This window comes from Eubalaena glacialis, chromosome 2 (genome assembly GCF_028564815.1).
Source record: "Eubalaena glacialis isolate mEubGla1 chromosome 2, mEubGla1.1.hap2.+ XY, whole genome shotgun sequence".
NCBI classification, from domain to species: Eukaryota; Metazoa; Chordata; class Mammalia; order Artiodactyla; family Balaenidae; genus Eubalaena; species Eubalaena glacialis.
The window spans coordinates 38,583,069-38,597,185 of NC_083717.1; the positions used below are offsets into that span (position 1 = coordinate 38,583,069).

General features: G+C 50.5%; 1 protein-coding gene across 2 annotated transcripts; it reads left to right on the plus strand.

Annotated features, from left to right (window-relative positions):
* The first annotated feature begins 561 nt into the window (after positions 1-561).
* ARPIN (actin related protein 2/3 complex inhibitor) lies at positions 562-11,146 on the plus strand. 2 transcript variants are annotated; one of them, XM_061179947.1, is made up of 6 exons: positions 562-816; positions 3,388-3,463; positions 6,335-6,467; positions 8,683-8,871; positions 9,270-9,433; positions 10,350-11,146. In XM_061179947.1, exons 1-6 carry the CDS (start codon positions 725-727, stop codon positions 10,356-10,358), a joined length of 663 nt encoding a protein of 220 aa, XP_061035930.1. In that variant the 5' UTR covers positions 562-724; the 3' UTR covers positions 10,359-11,146. The 2 variants fall into 2 exon arrangements, with proteins under 2 accessions (XP_061035930.1, XP_061035928.1); XM_061179945.1 differs by having other exon boundaries at positions 563-816; positions 8,683-8,889.
* The last annotated feature ends 2,971 nt before the right edge of the window (positions 11,147-14,117 follow it).

Here is a 14,117-nt window from a genome sequence, read left to right on the forward strand (position 1 = left end):
GGCGAGGGGCAATGCTCCTTTCTAGAGTGAGTTTATTAAATCCTTACAACCCCTCTGATACTGACCCTGTTTTACAGAGGAGGAAGCACGGGCTCAGAGAGGTTGAGGAACTTGCCCAAGCTCACACAGCTGGGATTCCAACCTTGTTAGGCCGTAGATCTTGATACCCAAGACTAGGCTCCTTCGTTACAGATCCCTGGAACCCCTCCCTCAGCCACTGTGCGACCTAGCGCGCGGGCATGAAGAGCAGCTCTGTACTTAGCACCCCGCCGTCCCTGAGGGCTGTTCCCTTTTTCCCATTCCTGCTCTCTGGAAACTCATCCTTTCAGAGCTGATCCTATAGGCTCTCTGGGCCTCAATTTCCCCTTTGTGCGTGTGTCGGGCAGGGGTCTCCCTCTAGTAACAAGGAAGCGGGAGAGAAAGAGAAGGGAGTGGCTCTCTTCCCCACCCCCACCCCCGGGGCTAAGGTCCCAGCCGGGTCTTCAGGGAAGCCCACCTCCCGCCAAGCAAGGTCCCGCGGACAGGAAGGGGGCTCGGCCCCTTTAAATCCCGCGCGGAAACGCCCGGGGCCGGGCTGCGCCTGTCCCGGATCTGCAGCTGGGAATCGCTGGTCTCCGCGCGTCCTCCCGGCGCTTCCCCTCGCTGTACCCCACCTCGCGGTGCCCCCAGCCCCGCGTGCAGGCTCCTTGCGCCAGGCCTCGAGGGCGCCGCGGCCGTGGGGAGAATGAGCCGCATCTATCACGACAGCGCCCTCCGGAACAAGGCGGTTCAGAGCGCGCGGCTGCCCGGGGCCTGGGACCCCGCCGCCCACCAGGGGTAGGCTCCGCCCGCGTCTCCCCACCGCCTCCCGGGCCAGGCCTCCGTTGGCTCCCGAGGCTCAGCTTTGAATCCGGGCTCCCTGGTTGGCAGGGGGAGGGGGTGCGCCAGCGGGGTCGGGCGCGGGTGGGAGGAAAGGCGGGGCTCGCTAAAGACCTCCCTGGCCTCCAGACCGCTCCTCCCTGCGCTCCCCTCGGAGCGCACCCACCCTGAGACACTGATCGGCGTAAAGCTCACCGAGGGTCGGTCCCGACTCCCAAGCAGGGCTCAAAAGGTGGTGCTTACTTCACGTCAGCCTTTGTCTCAACCCCACCTCGGTGACTAAGCTTCACCCCGCTGCCTTGCTTTCAGGCCTTTGCACAGGCTGCACCCCTCTCCGGAAGGGACAGTGTCCTGCTGGAAGGCAACAGCAGGTCGGATTTGGCCTGGCAGGGCTGGGGGAGGGGCAAGGCCTGTCTGGAGGGCGTGTTGGATCCGGAGGGCCAGGCCCTGCCATCGCGGACGCCGAGGTCATGAGAACGAATGGACCATTCCATTTGCAATTAAAAACACTAAAGAATGAAGGGCGTAAGGGGCGGGGGTCGGTAGGGGCAAGTAAGGTCCAGGGAGTTTTCACTTTTCATCCCCATCCCTTCAGCTGCCCCCACCCCTCTCCCATTTCCGTGGTTCCAGAAAAGGAAGTCCCCAGGTTCTGCTTTTATGAAAACTAGAATTGGGAAGCGGGGGTCCAGTTCCTCTCAGTGAGGGACCCTGCGATCCTGGGCTCGTCATGAAACTTCTGAGTCTGGGTTTCTCCACTTCTAAAGTGGATACGAATGAGAACAGGAATATGAAAGTGCTTTAAAACAGGTGCAAAGGGAAGATACTTTATAGCAGCTTAGATCCCGCCCCCCCAACAAAAATTTGGTGAAATAAAAAAGTAAGGTCCTCCGGTCAGAATAGCCATCATCAAAAAATCTAAAAACAATAAATGCTAGAGAGGGTGTGGAGAAAAGGGAACCCTCTTGCACTGTTGGTGGGAATGTAAATTGATACATCCACTATGGAGACCAGTAAGGAGGTTCCTTGAAAAACTAAAAAAGAATTACCATATGACCCAGCAATCCCACTACTGGGCATATACCCTGAGAAAACCATAATTCAAAAAGAGTCATGGGGCTTCCCTGGTGGCGCAGTGGTTGAGAATCCGCCTACCAATGCAGGGGACACAGGTTCGAGCCCTGGTCCGGGAAGATCCCACATGCCGCGGAGCAACTAAGCCCGTTTCTCCACAGCTACTGAGCCTGCGCTCTAGAGCCTCCGAGCCACAACTACTGAGCCCATGTGCCACAACTACTGAAGCCCACGCACCTAGAGCCCGTGCTCTGCAACAAGAGAAGTCACCACAGTCAGAAGCCGGCGCACCACAACAAAGAGTAGCCCCTGCCCCCTGCTTAGAGAAAGCCTGCGCGTAGCAATGAAGACCCAACACAGCCAAAAATAAATAAATAAATAAAATAATTTAAAAAAAGAGTCATGTACCACAATGTTCATTGCAGCACTATTTACAATAGCCAGGTCATGGAAGCAACCTAAATGCCCATCGACAGATGAATGGATAAAGAAGATGTGGCACATATATACAATGGAATATTACTCAGCCATAAAAAGAAACGAAAATGAGTTATTTGTAGTGAGGTGGATGGACCCAGAGTCTGTCATACAGAGTGAAGTAAGTCAGAGAGAGAAAAACAAATACCGTATGCTAACACATATATATGGAATCTAAAAAAAAAAAAAAAAAATGGTTCTGATGAACCTAAGGGCAGGACAGGAATAAAGACACAGACGTAGGGAACGGACTTGAGGACACGGGGAGGGGGAAGGGTAAGCTGGGACAAAGTGAGAGAGTGGCATGGACATATATACACTACCAAATGTATAACAGCTAGTGGGAAGCAGCTGGATAGCACAGGGAGATCAGCTTTGTGCTTTGCGACCACCTAGAGGGGTGAGATAAGGAGGGTGGGAGGGAGACGCAAGAGGGAGGGGATATGGGGATATATGTATGCATATAGCTGATTCACTGTTTTATACAGCAGAAACTAACACAACAGTGTAAACCAATTATACTCCAATAAAGATGTTTAAAAAAAAAGTAAAGTCCTTTCTATTTAGTGAACACTTAATAGTTTACAAAGTGCCTTCATATACATGATCGTATGTCATCGTCATAGAAGCAGAGTGAGGTGGCTATTACTCTCCCATTTGGTGGATAAGAAGACTGAGGCTCTGGTTACAGTAACCCCCTGCAGAAGGGGCCATAGCTCGGTCTTGCAGCCTGTCAATGTTCCTTCCTACCCTCTGGATGGTGCCCCAGCCTTTGGGACCCTCAGAGGAGTGGAGGCCCAGTGTGGGAGCCCAGAGAAAGGGGCTGCATCATACTGGGCCTGCCCGGGGACCAGGTAAATGGGAGACACACCTGGGACTTGCTTCTGTCCTAGTGCAGACCCTGACCTGGGCCATCGCACTTGTGGTTCTTGCCTGAGGACTGACAGAACCAATTGAGCCCTCATTCTCTCTCATCCTTAGGGGGAATGGCGTCCTGCTGGAAGGAGAACTGGTCGATGTATCTCGGCACAGCATCTTGGATGCCCATGGCAGGAAGGTGAGGATGTTTCCCTGGGGGCATCCACAGGGCACTGGCTTCAGGGTCCTCACCCACCAAAGCATCTCTCTGCTTGGCTCTGCCAGTGCCAAGACTTGGGGTCCAGTTCTTTCCTTGAGGGGCTCACAGGGCAGGTGGGGGGGTGGTTGGTTGGGAGATTAGCAGCCAAAAGGAGCGACAGATGGAAGAGGTCAGTTAGGGCTGTGCTGGGTGCGATGGGAGGGCCTGGGTTCTTGCTGAGAAAACAGACCAGGCCCTAAACCCAAGGAGTGTGTTTGGGGCCAGGACTGGGAGGGCTGAGAGCAGGAAAGGGTGAGGTGAGTGGTTCAGGGCTCAGGCTGTGGGTTCTGAGTGGGCTGGAAGGCCTGCCTTCTGAAGAGGTCCTGTCACCTTCTGATGGAACAAATTTAGAATGCTGGGAAGCTTGCTGGGTAGGCAGGATGAGTGGCTCTTCATTCTGGGGCTGAAGGCCCAGCTCCTGTCCTCTGGCCTGGTGGTTCCCACTGCCTCCGGACCTGATGGACAAGGTCAGAGTGAAGTTATCTGCCTATGTGGGTGCAAGGTCAACAGTGACCTTCCCCTTTAGGGGTACCAGCTCTGTAGCTGGGAAGTCGTGTGTACTTTGAATTGTTTAAAATTGAATTCCTTTAAATGCACTGTTGGAGTTTGCTGTTAGAAGGCGCCTTGAAGTGACCGCATTTGCAGAGTGGTGAATATATTAGCATGCGTTTACGCATCTTTTTTTTTTTTTTCTTTTCTTTTTGGCTGCACTTCAAGGCTTGAAGGATCTTAATTCCCTGACCAGGGATCGAACCCTGGCCCCCTGCAGTGGAAGCACGGAGTCCTAACCACGGGACCGCCAGGGAATTCTCTTGCACATCTTTTAATATCACTGTGTGGCTGGGTGTTTTGGAATGTTGGATTTTTATAAAGCAGGTCACTGGTGTGGACCTGGACCTCCACGTGTGTAGGGGTGTGAGAGCGTTGAGGTGGGAGGAGGGTTGCTGAGTTCTGGGCCTTTGTTTCCAGCCTGAGTGTGAAGTCCACGTTGCTGATACCACCCGGGGCTTTGGTTCCCATGTCCATGCCCTTCTCCTCTTGTCCTCTCAGCCTCCTGGGGTTATGCCCTTTATCACCCGCCCATCTCAGATGTCCACGGACACACCTGGCATTCTCCATCCTGTACTAGCCAGTGTTTCTTTCCTGAGCACTAATTCTAAGTCTCCACCCCTCCCCCCACAAATAACCCCACCAGATGTGCTGACCACCTTGTCTCCTTGATCTGTAGAACCGAGCTCATTAAATCCCTTCTTGAGGTAGGCCAAAGGCCTGGGGCTACACAGAGCTGGTTTCTCACCCACACCGCATGTGAACAGCCTCGGCTCCCGCTCAGCACTAGTTTCAGGTCAAGAGATGCTTTGCTGCACCCTCCCCTCCTTAGCACGCAGGTCAGCAGGCTGAGCAGAGCAGTCTGGAACCCTAGCCAGCCTGCCCAGGAGAGCCCAGCAGTAGCTGATGTGGAGCTGGCCTGCCTCGGCCGTCCTCCACAGGCAGGGTGTTCTCCAGGCCCTCTCCAAATTTGCCTCCTCCAACTCCTTCTTTCCTAATGATAGTGCACTAGACGCCCCCGACCACCAGCCAGCAAACCTCCACTGTCTCCCCTCCCCCCTCCCCCAGGTGAGTAATGCCTAGTCCCGTAGGCCTCCTACCTTGACCATTTTCCCCTCCCCTCCCTTCCTCTTTCCATGTCTGCTCACCTCACATGGGCCCTCAGGAACTCAGCCTGTCCTGACTAAACCTTGCACCCCCTCTCCTGCCTTCTGGCTGCACCCAGCGCCCATTCCTGCCCTGCTGCCAGCTTGTCTCCTGAAAGACATCTCTCAGGGTCTCGCTGCTGTTCAAAAACCTTTCAGGATTCCTTCTAGTCTACCACATAAAATGCAAACTCCAAATGCCAGCTAAAGGCTGATCCCCCACTTGCTTCCCCAGCCTGGACTCCCATGAGACCTCTAAGGGTCCTGCATTGCTCAAACATCCACACAGGACCTTGACTTTTATTTTATGTACTTGTCCAGGCTCTTAATATTCTTCCTACACCCTTATCCCACAGTTGCAGGTTTCTCCCCACTCTGAGACCTTGCCTTCTCTGTTTCTGCCAGGAAGTGGTTTCCTTTTCTTTAATCTCCTGTTTTGTGTGTGTGTGTGTTTTATTATAATATTTATTTATTTAAAATTTTATTGATGTATAGTTGATCTACAATGTCGTCAGTCTCCTGTTTTGATTAGGATAGCTGGCAAAGAGCATTTACAGCACATTTCATGCTTTATACTGTGCTTGCTCCTTGAACCCTTACAACGTGCCTGAAAGTAGACATCACGTTGTCTCCAGGCAACAGGGGAAACTGAGGCTAGGGGTGATTTGCTCCAGGACTCACATCTGTTGGAAGAGGCACAGTGGCTGTCCTCACTCAGAACTCCATTTCAGTGCCCTTTCCATGGCATCTTGGCTGTTTCCACTCCTGCTTCATGGTATTTGGGCTCCTTGGTGCTCGGGTTATGGTTTTCTGTATATTCTTTCTGTCTCTGACATGTGGAGGCCTTGGGGTCAGGCTCTGAGCCTGCCCTCTCATGGACATCTAGCCATGGTTCATTATGTGTGGCAAGTGCTCTAATAAACACATGAATGAATGAATGAATGAATATTGGGAGTGGGAGCCTGTGGCCAGCTTGAATATCTTTTGGAGCTGGGGTGGGATTCTGGGGTAGAGAGTGAGGTTGGGGGGCTGCAACTGGAGCACGTGGGGAGTGTGTGTTGTGTTGGAGGCTGAAGGGAATGAAGCAGCCCCTCACTCTCTCTCTACTTGGCCCCAGGAGCGCTACTACGTGCTGTATATCCGGCCTAGTCACATCCATTGCCGTAAGTTCGACCCCAAGGGAAATGAAATCGAGCCCAACTTCAGCGCCACCAGGAAGGTGAACACAGGCTTCCTCATGTCATCCTACAGTAGGTACCCTTCGCCCTTTCTCCCTCAGAGCCTTCGTACACTGTGGTCTTCCTTTGTCTCCAGAGGTCTCTTGGTCCCTAGAAAGTGTCTTCTCAGCATGGTTGGCCTTGAAGCCCACGTTTGGCCTGAGGGCCCCCTGGCTGGACTCTTCCTGCTCCCCATTCACTCAGAGGATCCCCAGTGCCCCACCTCAGTGCTGAGGACCTGGTTGCCTTCCCAGCTCCTGCCATCTCCTGCAGTCTGGCAGAAGCGTCCATGAACCTGCCTTAGTGCAGAGCCCAGGCCAGGTGGCCTCCATTTTCCTGCCAAAATTCTCACTTGGTTCTTGGGCCCTTTGTGATCTTATTCCTCTTCCCAGTTTTGGCTGGAGAAGGACGTCCTTGCTGTCTGCCCTGTGTGAGAAGATTTTGAGGTTGAGTGGGTACTCATCATCCCTCTATCATTTTATCCATTCATGCTTTCAGTTGCTCATTAAGTATCTGAACATTTAATGAGAATCCACCATGTGCCAGACCCTGAGCTGCATACTGAGGGTTCAGGGATGAGCGAGACTCGGACTTGCCCGCAAGCCGTTCTCAGTCTGGTAGAGGAGATGGACAGGCCATGACTGGAGCCCTAGCGGGGGCTCTGAGCCCAGGCAGGCGCGGTTGGGGGAGGTGCCCTGGAGGAGGGAATGCCAGTACTGGATCCTGAAAGACAAGCAGGTATCAGCAGGGTGCCAGGGCTTGGAAGGGTGTTTCAGAGAGGGAGCAGGGTGCCGAGGGCATTCTGGGAACTGAGGGCTCCCGCAGGGGAAGAGCAGCCCTGCAGAGAGGGCACTCAGTCGAGGGTGCAGGGGAGCTCTGCGTGAGTGGTTTTAAGTTAGGTGAGTGATGTGATTAGATTTGCTCTTTTTTTTAATAAATTTATTTATTTTTGGCTGCGTTGGGTCTTCGTTGCTGCATGCGGGCTTTCTCTAGTTGCAGTGAGCGGGGGCTACTCTTTGTTGTGGTGCGTGGGCTTCTCATTGCAGTGGCTCCTCTTGTTGCGGAGCACAGGCTCTAGGCACTCAGGCCTCAGTAGTTGTGGCACGCGGGCTCAGTTGCTCCTCGGCATGTGGAATCTTCCCGGACCAGGGCTCGAACCCGTGTCCCCTGCATTGGCAGGCGGATTCTTAACCACTGCGCCACCAGGGAAGTCCAGATTTGCTTTTTAAAATCCCTGGGGAGGGACTTCCCTGGTGGCGCAGTGGTTAAGAATCCGCCTGCCAAGGCAGGGGACACGGGTTCGAGCCCTGATCCGGAAAGATCCCACATGCCGCAGAGCAGCTAAGCCTGTGCGCCACAACTACTGAGCCTGCGCTCTAGAGCCCTTGAGCCACAACTACTGAGCCCACATGCCTAGAGCCCGTGCTCTGCAACAAGAGAAGCCACCACAATGAGAAGCCCGTGCACGGAAACGAAGAGTAGCCCCCGCTCACCGCAACTAGAGAAAGCCTGCACGCAGCAATGAAGACCCAACGCAGCCAAAAATAAATAAATAAATAATAAATTAATTTAAAAATCCCTGGGGAAGTGAAGAGACTGGAGACCAGGAGGCTGTTAGGAGGCCGTGATGGCATCTAGGAGGGGGATAAGAGGGCCAAGATTAAGGACTGGTTAGTGAGGATGGAGGGACCATGGCCTCAGTGTCATGGTGAGAACCCTGCCTGGTCACTGGGGTCTCAGTGGGAAGGCAGAATTGTGTGAAGGGCTTGAATCCTGCCTCCTCCACTGACTGACTAGCTGTGTAACCTTGGGCAAATTACTTAACCTGTCTAAGCCTTAGTTTTCTCATCTGTGAATAGGGATAGTAAAAACATTGACACTTGCTGAGTGCCAGGCCCCATGCTAAGTGCTTTATGTACATTCGATATTTCTTTCACACGTCACGTCAGTCCCATCAGGTAGGTACCTCTTTTATCCCTATTTGTCAGGCACAGAGAGAGGTTAAGTAACTTGCCCGTGGTCATACAGCATGTAAGCAGATTTGCACCAGCCAGCCTGGCTCCAGAGCCCGTAGCCATAACTCCTCTGTGATGCGTTCCTTGAGTACTGGCAGGATGGGAACTCAGAGCCCTACGTTCAGGTGGTTGTGAGCGTGTACAACACTGAGGCCTCACCTGGCTCCTAAAAAGCCCTGCTAGAGTGCTTGCTGTTACAGTGGTAATGACTGTCTCGTGCTGTGTGCCTGCAGAGGTGGAAGCCAAGGGGAACACCGACAGACTCACGCCTGAGGCGCTGAAGGGGCTGGTGAACAAGCCAGAGCTGCTTGCGCTGACAGAGAGCCTCACCCCCGATCAGACAGTGGCATTCTGGATGCCTGAGTCAGAGATGGAGGCCGTGGAGCTCGAGCTGGGGGCTGGGGTACGGCTGAAAACTCGAGGTGACGGCCCCTTCCTGGGTGAGCAGTGCAGCCCTCACTGTGGCCTGATGCTCCTATATGGCCTGTGGGGGCTCCTGGCCTCCTGTCCGAGGCTTACCCACCCCTCCAGCTCCGAGCTCATGGAGCAGGCCACATCTGGCCTCCCCGCGGACAAGACCCCTTGAGATTTATTCCTAAGTCCCTGGGCAAGTGCCTTGGGGCCAATAGCCTGGACACTTTGGATCCTGGGGTGCTGCCCAATCCCATGGTTCCTGCGGGTGACCTCTCCTATCTATTGCCTTGGGGGTCCCATCCAGGGCCTCCCTGAGCACACTCAGGCCTAGGGGACCCCAGCAGAATGGGCCAGCCCCCACTGTGTTTTTGCCATACGGAGAGAGGCCTTCAACTTCTCCTTTCAGATTCATTAGCCAAACTCGAGGCTGGAACAGTGACCAAGTGTAATTTCGCTGGTGATGGGAAGATGGGGGCATCCTGGACAGACAACATCATGGCCCAAAAGGCTTCAGAGGGGGCTGCAGTGGAGACCCGAGAGCAGGGGGACGGCGCAGAGGAAGAGGAGTGGGTAGGTCCAGGGAGATAACCGTGGACCTGGCGTTGGTGTGGTTCATCTCCTGGGAGTGGGTAGGTCCAGGGAGATAACCGTGGACCTGGCGTTGGTGTGGTTCGTCTCCTGGCAGGAGTTTTGTATGCACTGGTTGTGGTTGGGTGTAGGACAAAGAGACAGCAGCATAAACTTTACTCCCCAGCTTTGGTGGAATTCCTGAGAGTGTGTTAGCATCAGGAAAATTCCCTCAAGCTATGAAGGGACCTTTCTTTTTGGTGGATCTGAACTGTGCCAATCAATAAGAGAGCCCCAAAGATTTATGAAAGCAAGGGATGGAAAGAAGGGAGCGCAGAGGGGAACCAAGGAGACTTAATTCCATTAAAGCTCCAAACATTTTTACTTCAAGTGAATACATTAGCCATGTTGAGCAGCCGAATGAGCATTTTTCCCCCCTTTGTTCTGGGCTCCCTGCCCAGAGTGGCTGGAAAATGGCTGACCTGGTCCTTAATAGTTATTTTGGCCCAAAGTTCAGCCTCCTAGTTGATCCTCAGCCTACTCACAGTTGATTTGGTATTTTGAGGTATATTTCACCTGAAGATTTGAATTGGTGTCAGAAGGCCCCAGATTGAACGTTTAAAACAAAGCCTCAGAAAAATGGGCTCTTTATCTAGGTGATGAAGATGATGATATTTGCCAGAGAAAGCAGGGGCAGATAGAGGGAGTGGATTCCCTTTTGTCTTAATAGAGTGAGTCTTGGACTAAAAAACAATTGGAGTTGCCAGGCTGGCTCCCTGGGCCAACAACAATGAGATGAGGCCAAGGCAGGTAGCCGCGGGCCCCACTGGTACCACTCCATCGAACCCTTGTTTGTCTGATGACGGTAGAAGACTTTTACGAAATGTGCTCTGTTCATATCTCTTTACTTTACCTCTAGGACGACTGAGGTCAGTGAGAGATGGGGTGCCTCCGGGGCCCACTGTTGAGCATTTCTTCCATCAACTTTCACTCTGGAGCTCGAGAGAGCAGGTCCGCCAAGCCTTACCTGGTTCTTCTCTACAGCCACTGTGGAATACCCTTTGAACAAGCTCTGCTAAAATCAAATGCAAGACCCTGACGTTAGACGTGGGGCCCCAGCCTGTGGCTCATGGAGGGTTCCTCCCTGGATGTGAGTCTAGCCTTCCTAGACATTTTCATGGTGGCCCTCCCCCTGAGTGGCAGCCTTGTTTCTGGAGGCAGGCAGGGGGCAAGTCCCCCAGGGCAGTCAGAAGAACTGGACTTGGTTTTGGTGCAGAACTGGTGGGGAATCGCTCATCTGCATGCAGAGTGGCTCAGAGGAGAAGTTAGCGGGGCCTCCTTCTTCTGCCCTTGTTGTATTTCCTGCTTTCCTTCTGCAATTGCCCTCCTCCACAGCACTCTGTGCTGTAGCCTCTGCCCTCCTGCTCAAGCCTCCTTGTCCCCTGTGCCCTTTTCAGTCCCCAGAGCTGCCAGTTCTTTATTCCTCCTCTGGTTCTCTGCCACCCTGGGGGTTCCTGTCTCCTGACCTCCTTTGGCTGCTTTCCTGGGGATGCTCTTTTCAGGGAGGCTGAGAGCGTTCACAGGTGTGGCCGGCTGGTCTCCATCTCTCTGACTCACTCTGCCAGGCCACATTTTGGACAACACCTTTTTTCTTGTTGTTTTGTACCTTGAGAACTTTTTATGAATGAGTAAATCTTCAGGAAGGATTCCTCTACACTGACTGTGTTATTATTAGGTATAAACTGAGCAACCTCCCTATAAGAAGAAAGCCGTATCTTTTTGGTCATGAACATTGCCTTGCTGGGTAGTATGCCCACACCCACATCTATGAAGAGATCTGGAGTTGAAATCTACACGTCCTAAGAATGGGTAGGGACTTGGTGGAATGTAGATCCTGCTTCTCTCAGGGAAAAGAGGGGTGGTGGTAAACTAACAATTATGGAGTCCCCTAATGTGTCAAACACAGCACTAGATGCTTTCCATGATGATAATTATAGTCCCTGACTATTGAGTGCCTCTTGGTTCTATTACTTGTGCCAAGCTCTTCCAGTATCTTACTGAATTGTCACAACAATCCCAAGAGGCACATGTGATTATTATCTCCATTTTTTTTCATATGGTTTTCATGGTTGAGGTCCCAGCGTTTATTATCATGGTTCAAACTTTCATTTGCCTTCCTGCATATTTGAGCCTGGGCTCAACAATATGGCTGTGAGGCTTGGGGTTAACACTTCATTTAGGCCACCTGAAGTCACAGGTCACTGGACTGCCCTCGGGTCTCTTCTGTTCTTGTTGCCCTTTTCTTAGTTCACATCCTTGTTCTCTTACCTCGGCTACTATAGAAGCCGCCTCGCTAGTGTCCTGTGTCTGAATGGGGCTGGCTCACTGTTGAGCATGCTGGGACCGCAACCATGTGGTGGCCAGGGGAGGGGTTAAACAGGAGGAGGACAGGGGACACTGACGTGGGCAGAGGCACCCAGTGAGGGCATCCTGTTGCCCAAAGCACTGTGGCCAAAGGGTATGGCAAGCTCATGTGGGCAGGCCACCATTCTAAACAAGGAGGCACAGCGTGTCAATGGGGGAGCCCCTGGGCAACAACTAGGCTTGGTGTCTCCAGGGGTTGGGGATGGGCTCCTGGAAGGAAAAGGCCATTGTGGCTGGAGCTTAGAGAATGGTGGGAGGTCGGGCATGGCATCTTCAGCATGTTAAGTATTTTGGGACTTTATCCTTAATACCTTGGAAGCCAGTGATCCCAGGGAGAGTAATAAGATCTGATTTGTATATTTGTATATTGTATAAGATGTGATTTGTGTCAAAGATCACTTGACTGCAGAGAAACTGAAGGCAATGAGCCCAACTAGGAGACTGCTGCAGTGGTGAGGGTGAGAGCCTAGAGTGATTTAGTCTATAGCAGTGGCAGAGGAGATGGAAAGAAATTCAGGTGGACAGGTGGAAAGGGACTTTCCAGCAAGAGAAGAGGACCTGCAAGGCCATGGAGGTGGGGGAGTGGCCTGATCTTGGAATATGCAATTTCTGTACATGGTCATTGCAACTTTATACCAACACATAAAATTTGATAATCCTTTTTCAATTGATGTTATATAACTACTTCCTATCAATATATAGCTAGTCTTCCTGTCATTGTTTTTAAGATTGACTACCTTAATAGCTCTATTATTTTCCAGAATTTGGGTAATTAATTGATCCCTATTTGGAGCTATCTGTGTCAAAAACTATTGTAAATTACATAGTTCCCTCAATCTCACCTGCCTCCCCCCGCCACTATATTTTGGTTTTGTTTTTTTTTTAAGATTTTTTGATGTGGACCATTTTTAAAGTCTTTATTGAATTTGTTACAATATTGCTTCTGTTTTATCTTTTGGTTTTTTTGGCGCGAGGCATGTGGGATCTTAGCTCCTGGACCAGGGATCAAACCCTTCCCCCCTGTGTTGGAAGGTGAAGTCTTAACCGCTGGACCGCCAGGGAAGTCCCAGGGGTTATTTCTTTAGGGATGGATTCCTAGGAGTCAGATTACTGGGAATCTAGGAATTCTTTGTAAAGGTCTTGGGGTTTTTTGTTTGTTTTGTTTTGTTTTGTTTTGGCCGTGCCATGTGGCATGTGGGATCTTCCCTGACCAGGGATTAAACCCATGCCCCCTGCATTGGGAGCTGTAAAGGTCTTGTTAGATTTCCAAATTGCTTTCCAAAAGGGTTGTTCTAAATTATAATCTCACCAGCAAGGTAGGAGAGGACTATTTTCACGCTACCCTTGCTAGACTTGGGTATGATAATATTTTAAAAATTGATGTTTGATAAGGTAAAAATAACACTTTAATTTTAAGTTAATACTTTAATTTTAATTAGCCTTTTCCCCCATTAATAGTGAGCTTAAGCATTTTTTTTCATGTTCATTTCCTAGATGTATTTCCTCATTTGTTACTCAGTTCCTTTGCCCATTTATTACTGAGGGGGGGAGGTTTTTTTTTGTTGTTTATCAGTTATTTATATTTTAAATATAACCATTTGCCATATTTTAAAAACTTTTCCATTTAAAAAAATTGACTTACAAACGTAAAATTTTTATATAGCTGTATCTTGACTTTTTATGATTTTTATTGCTTCTAAGCTTATATACTCTTTTCAGATGTTAGATTCTCTATCATTTTTTTCCATTCTAGTTATTACTTGGTTTTGTATTTAACTCTGTAATCCACTCTGCCTTTAATTTGAGAGAGTATGAAGGGAGATAACTAAATTGCTTATTTTCAAATTGCTAACCAGTTATCCCAACACACTTACTGAATTCCTTCCCACTGTCAAGGTATGATGTCTTCCACATCACATATTAAAATCACTTATACTTAAATTATCCATTATATTTCAATAAGTCTCCCTTTAATGACAGTGTGAACTATCATAGTAGGTTTTAATAGTTGGTAGAGCTAGGTCTCACTTATTCTTCTTCTGTTTCAGAATTTTTTTTGGTATTCCTCCTCAACATTTGAAATATTTTGTCAAGTTTCAGTGCATATTTATTGCCTTTGGATTCTTTTAAATGAAAAAAAACTCTGGCTACAAGAGTAATACATTTTATTTTAGAAAATTTAAAATAAGAAAAAAATATAATTCCACCACCATTTTTAAAATCACTTATGTAGGGCTTCCCTGGTGGCGCAGTGGTTGAGAGT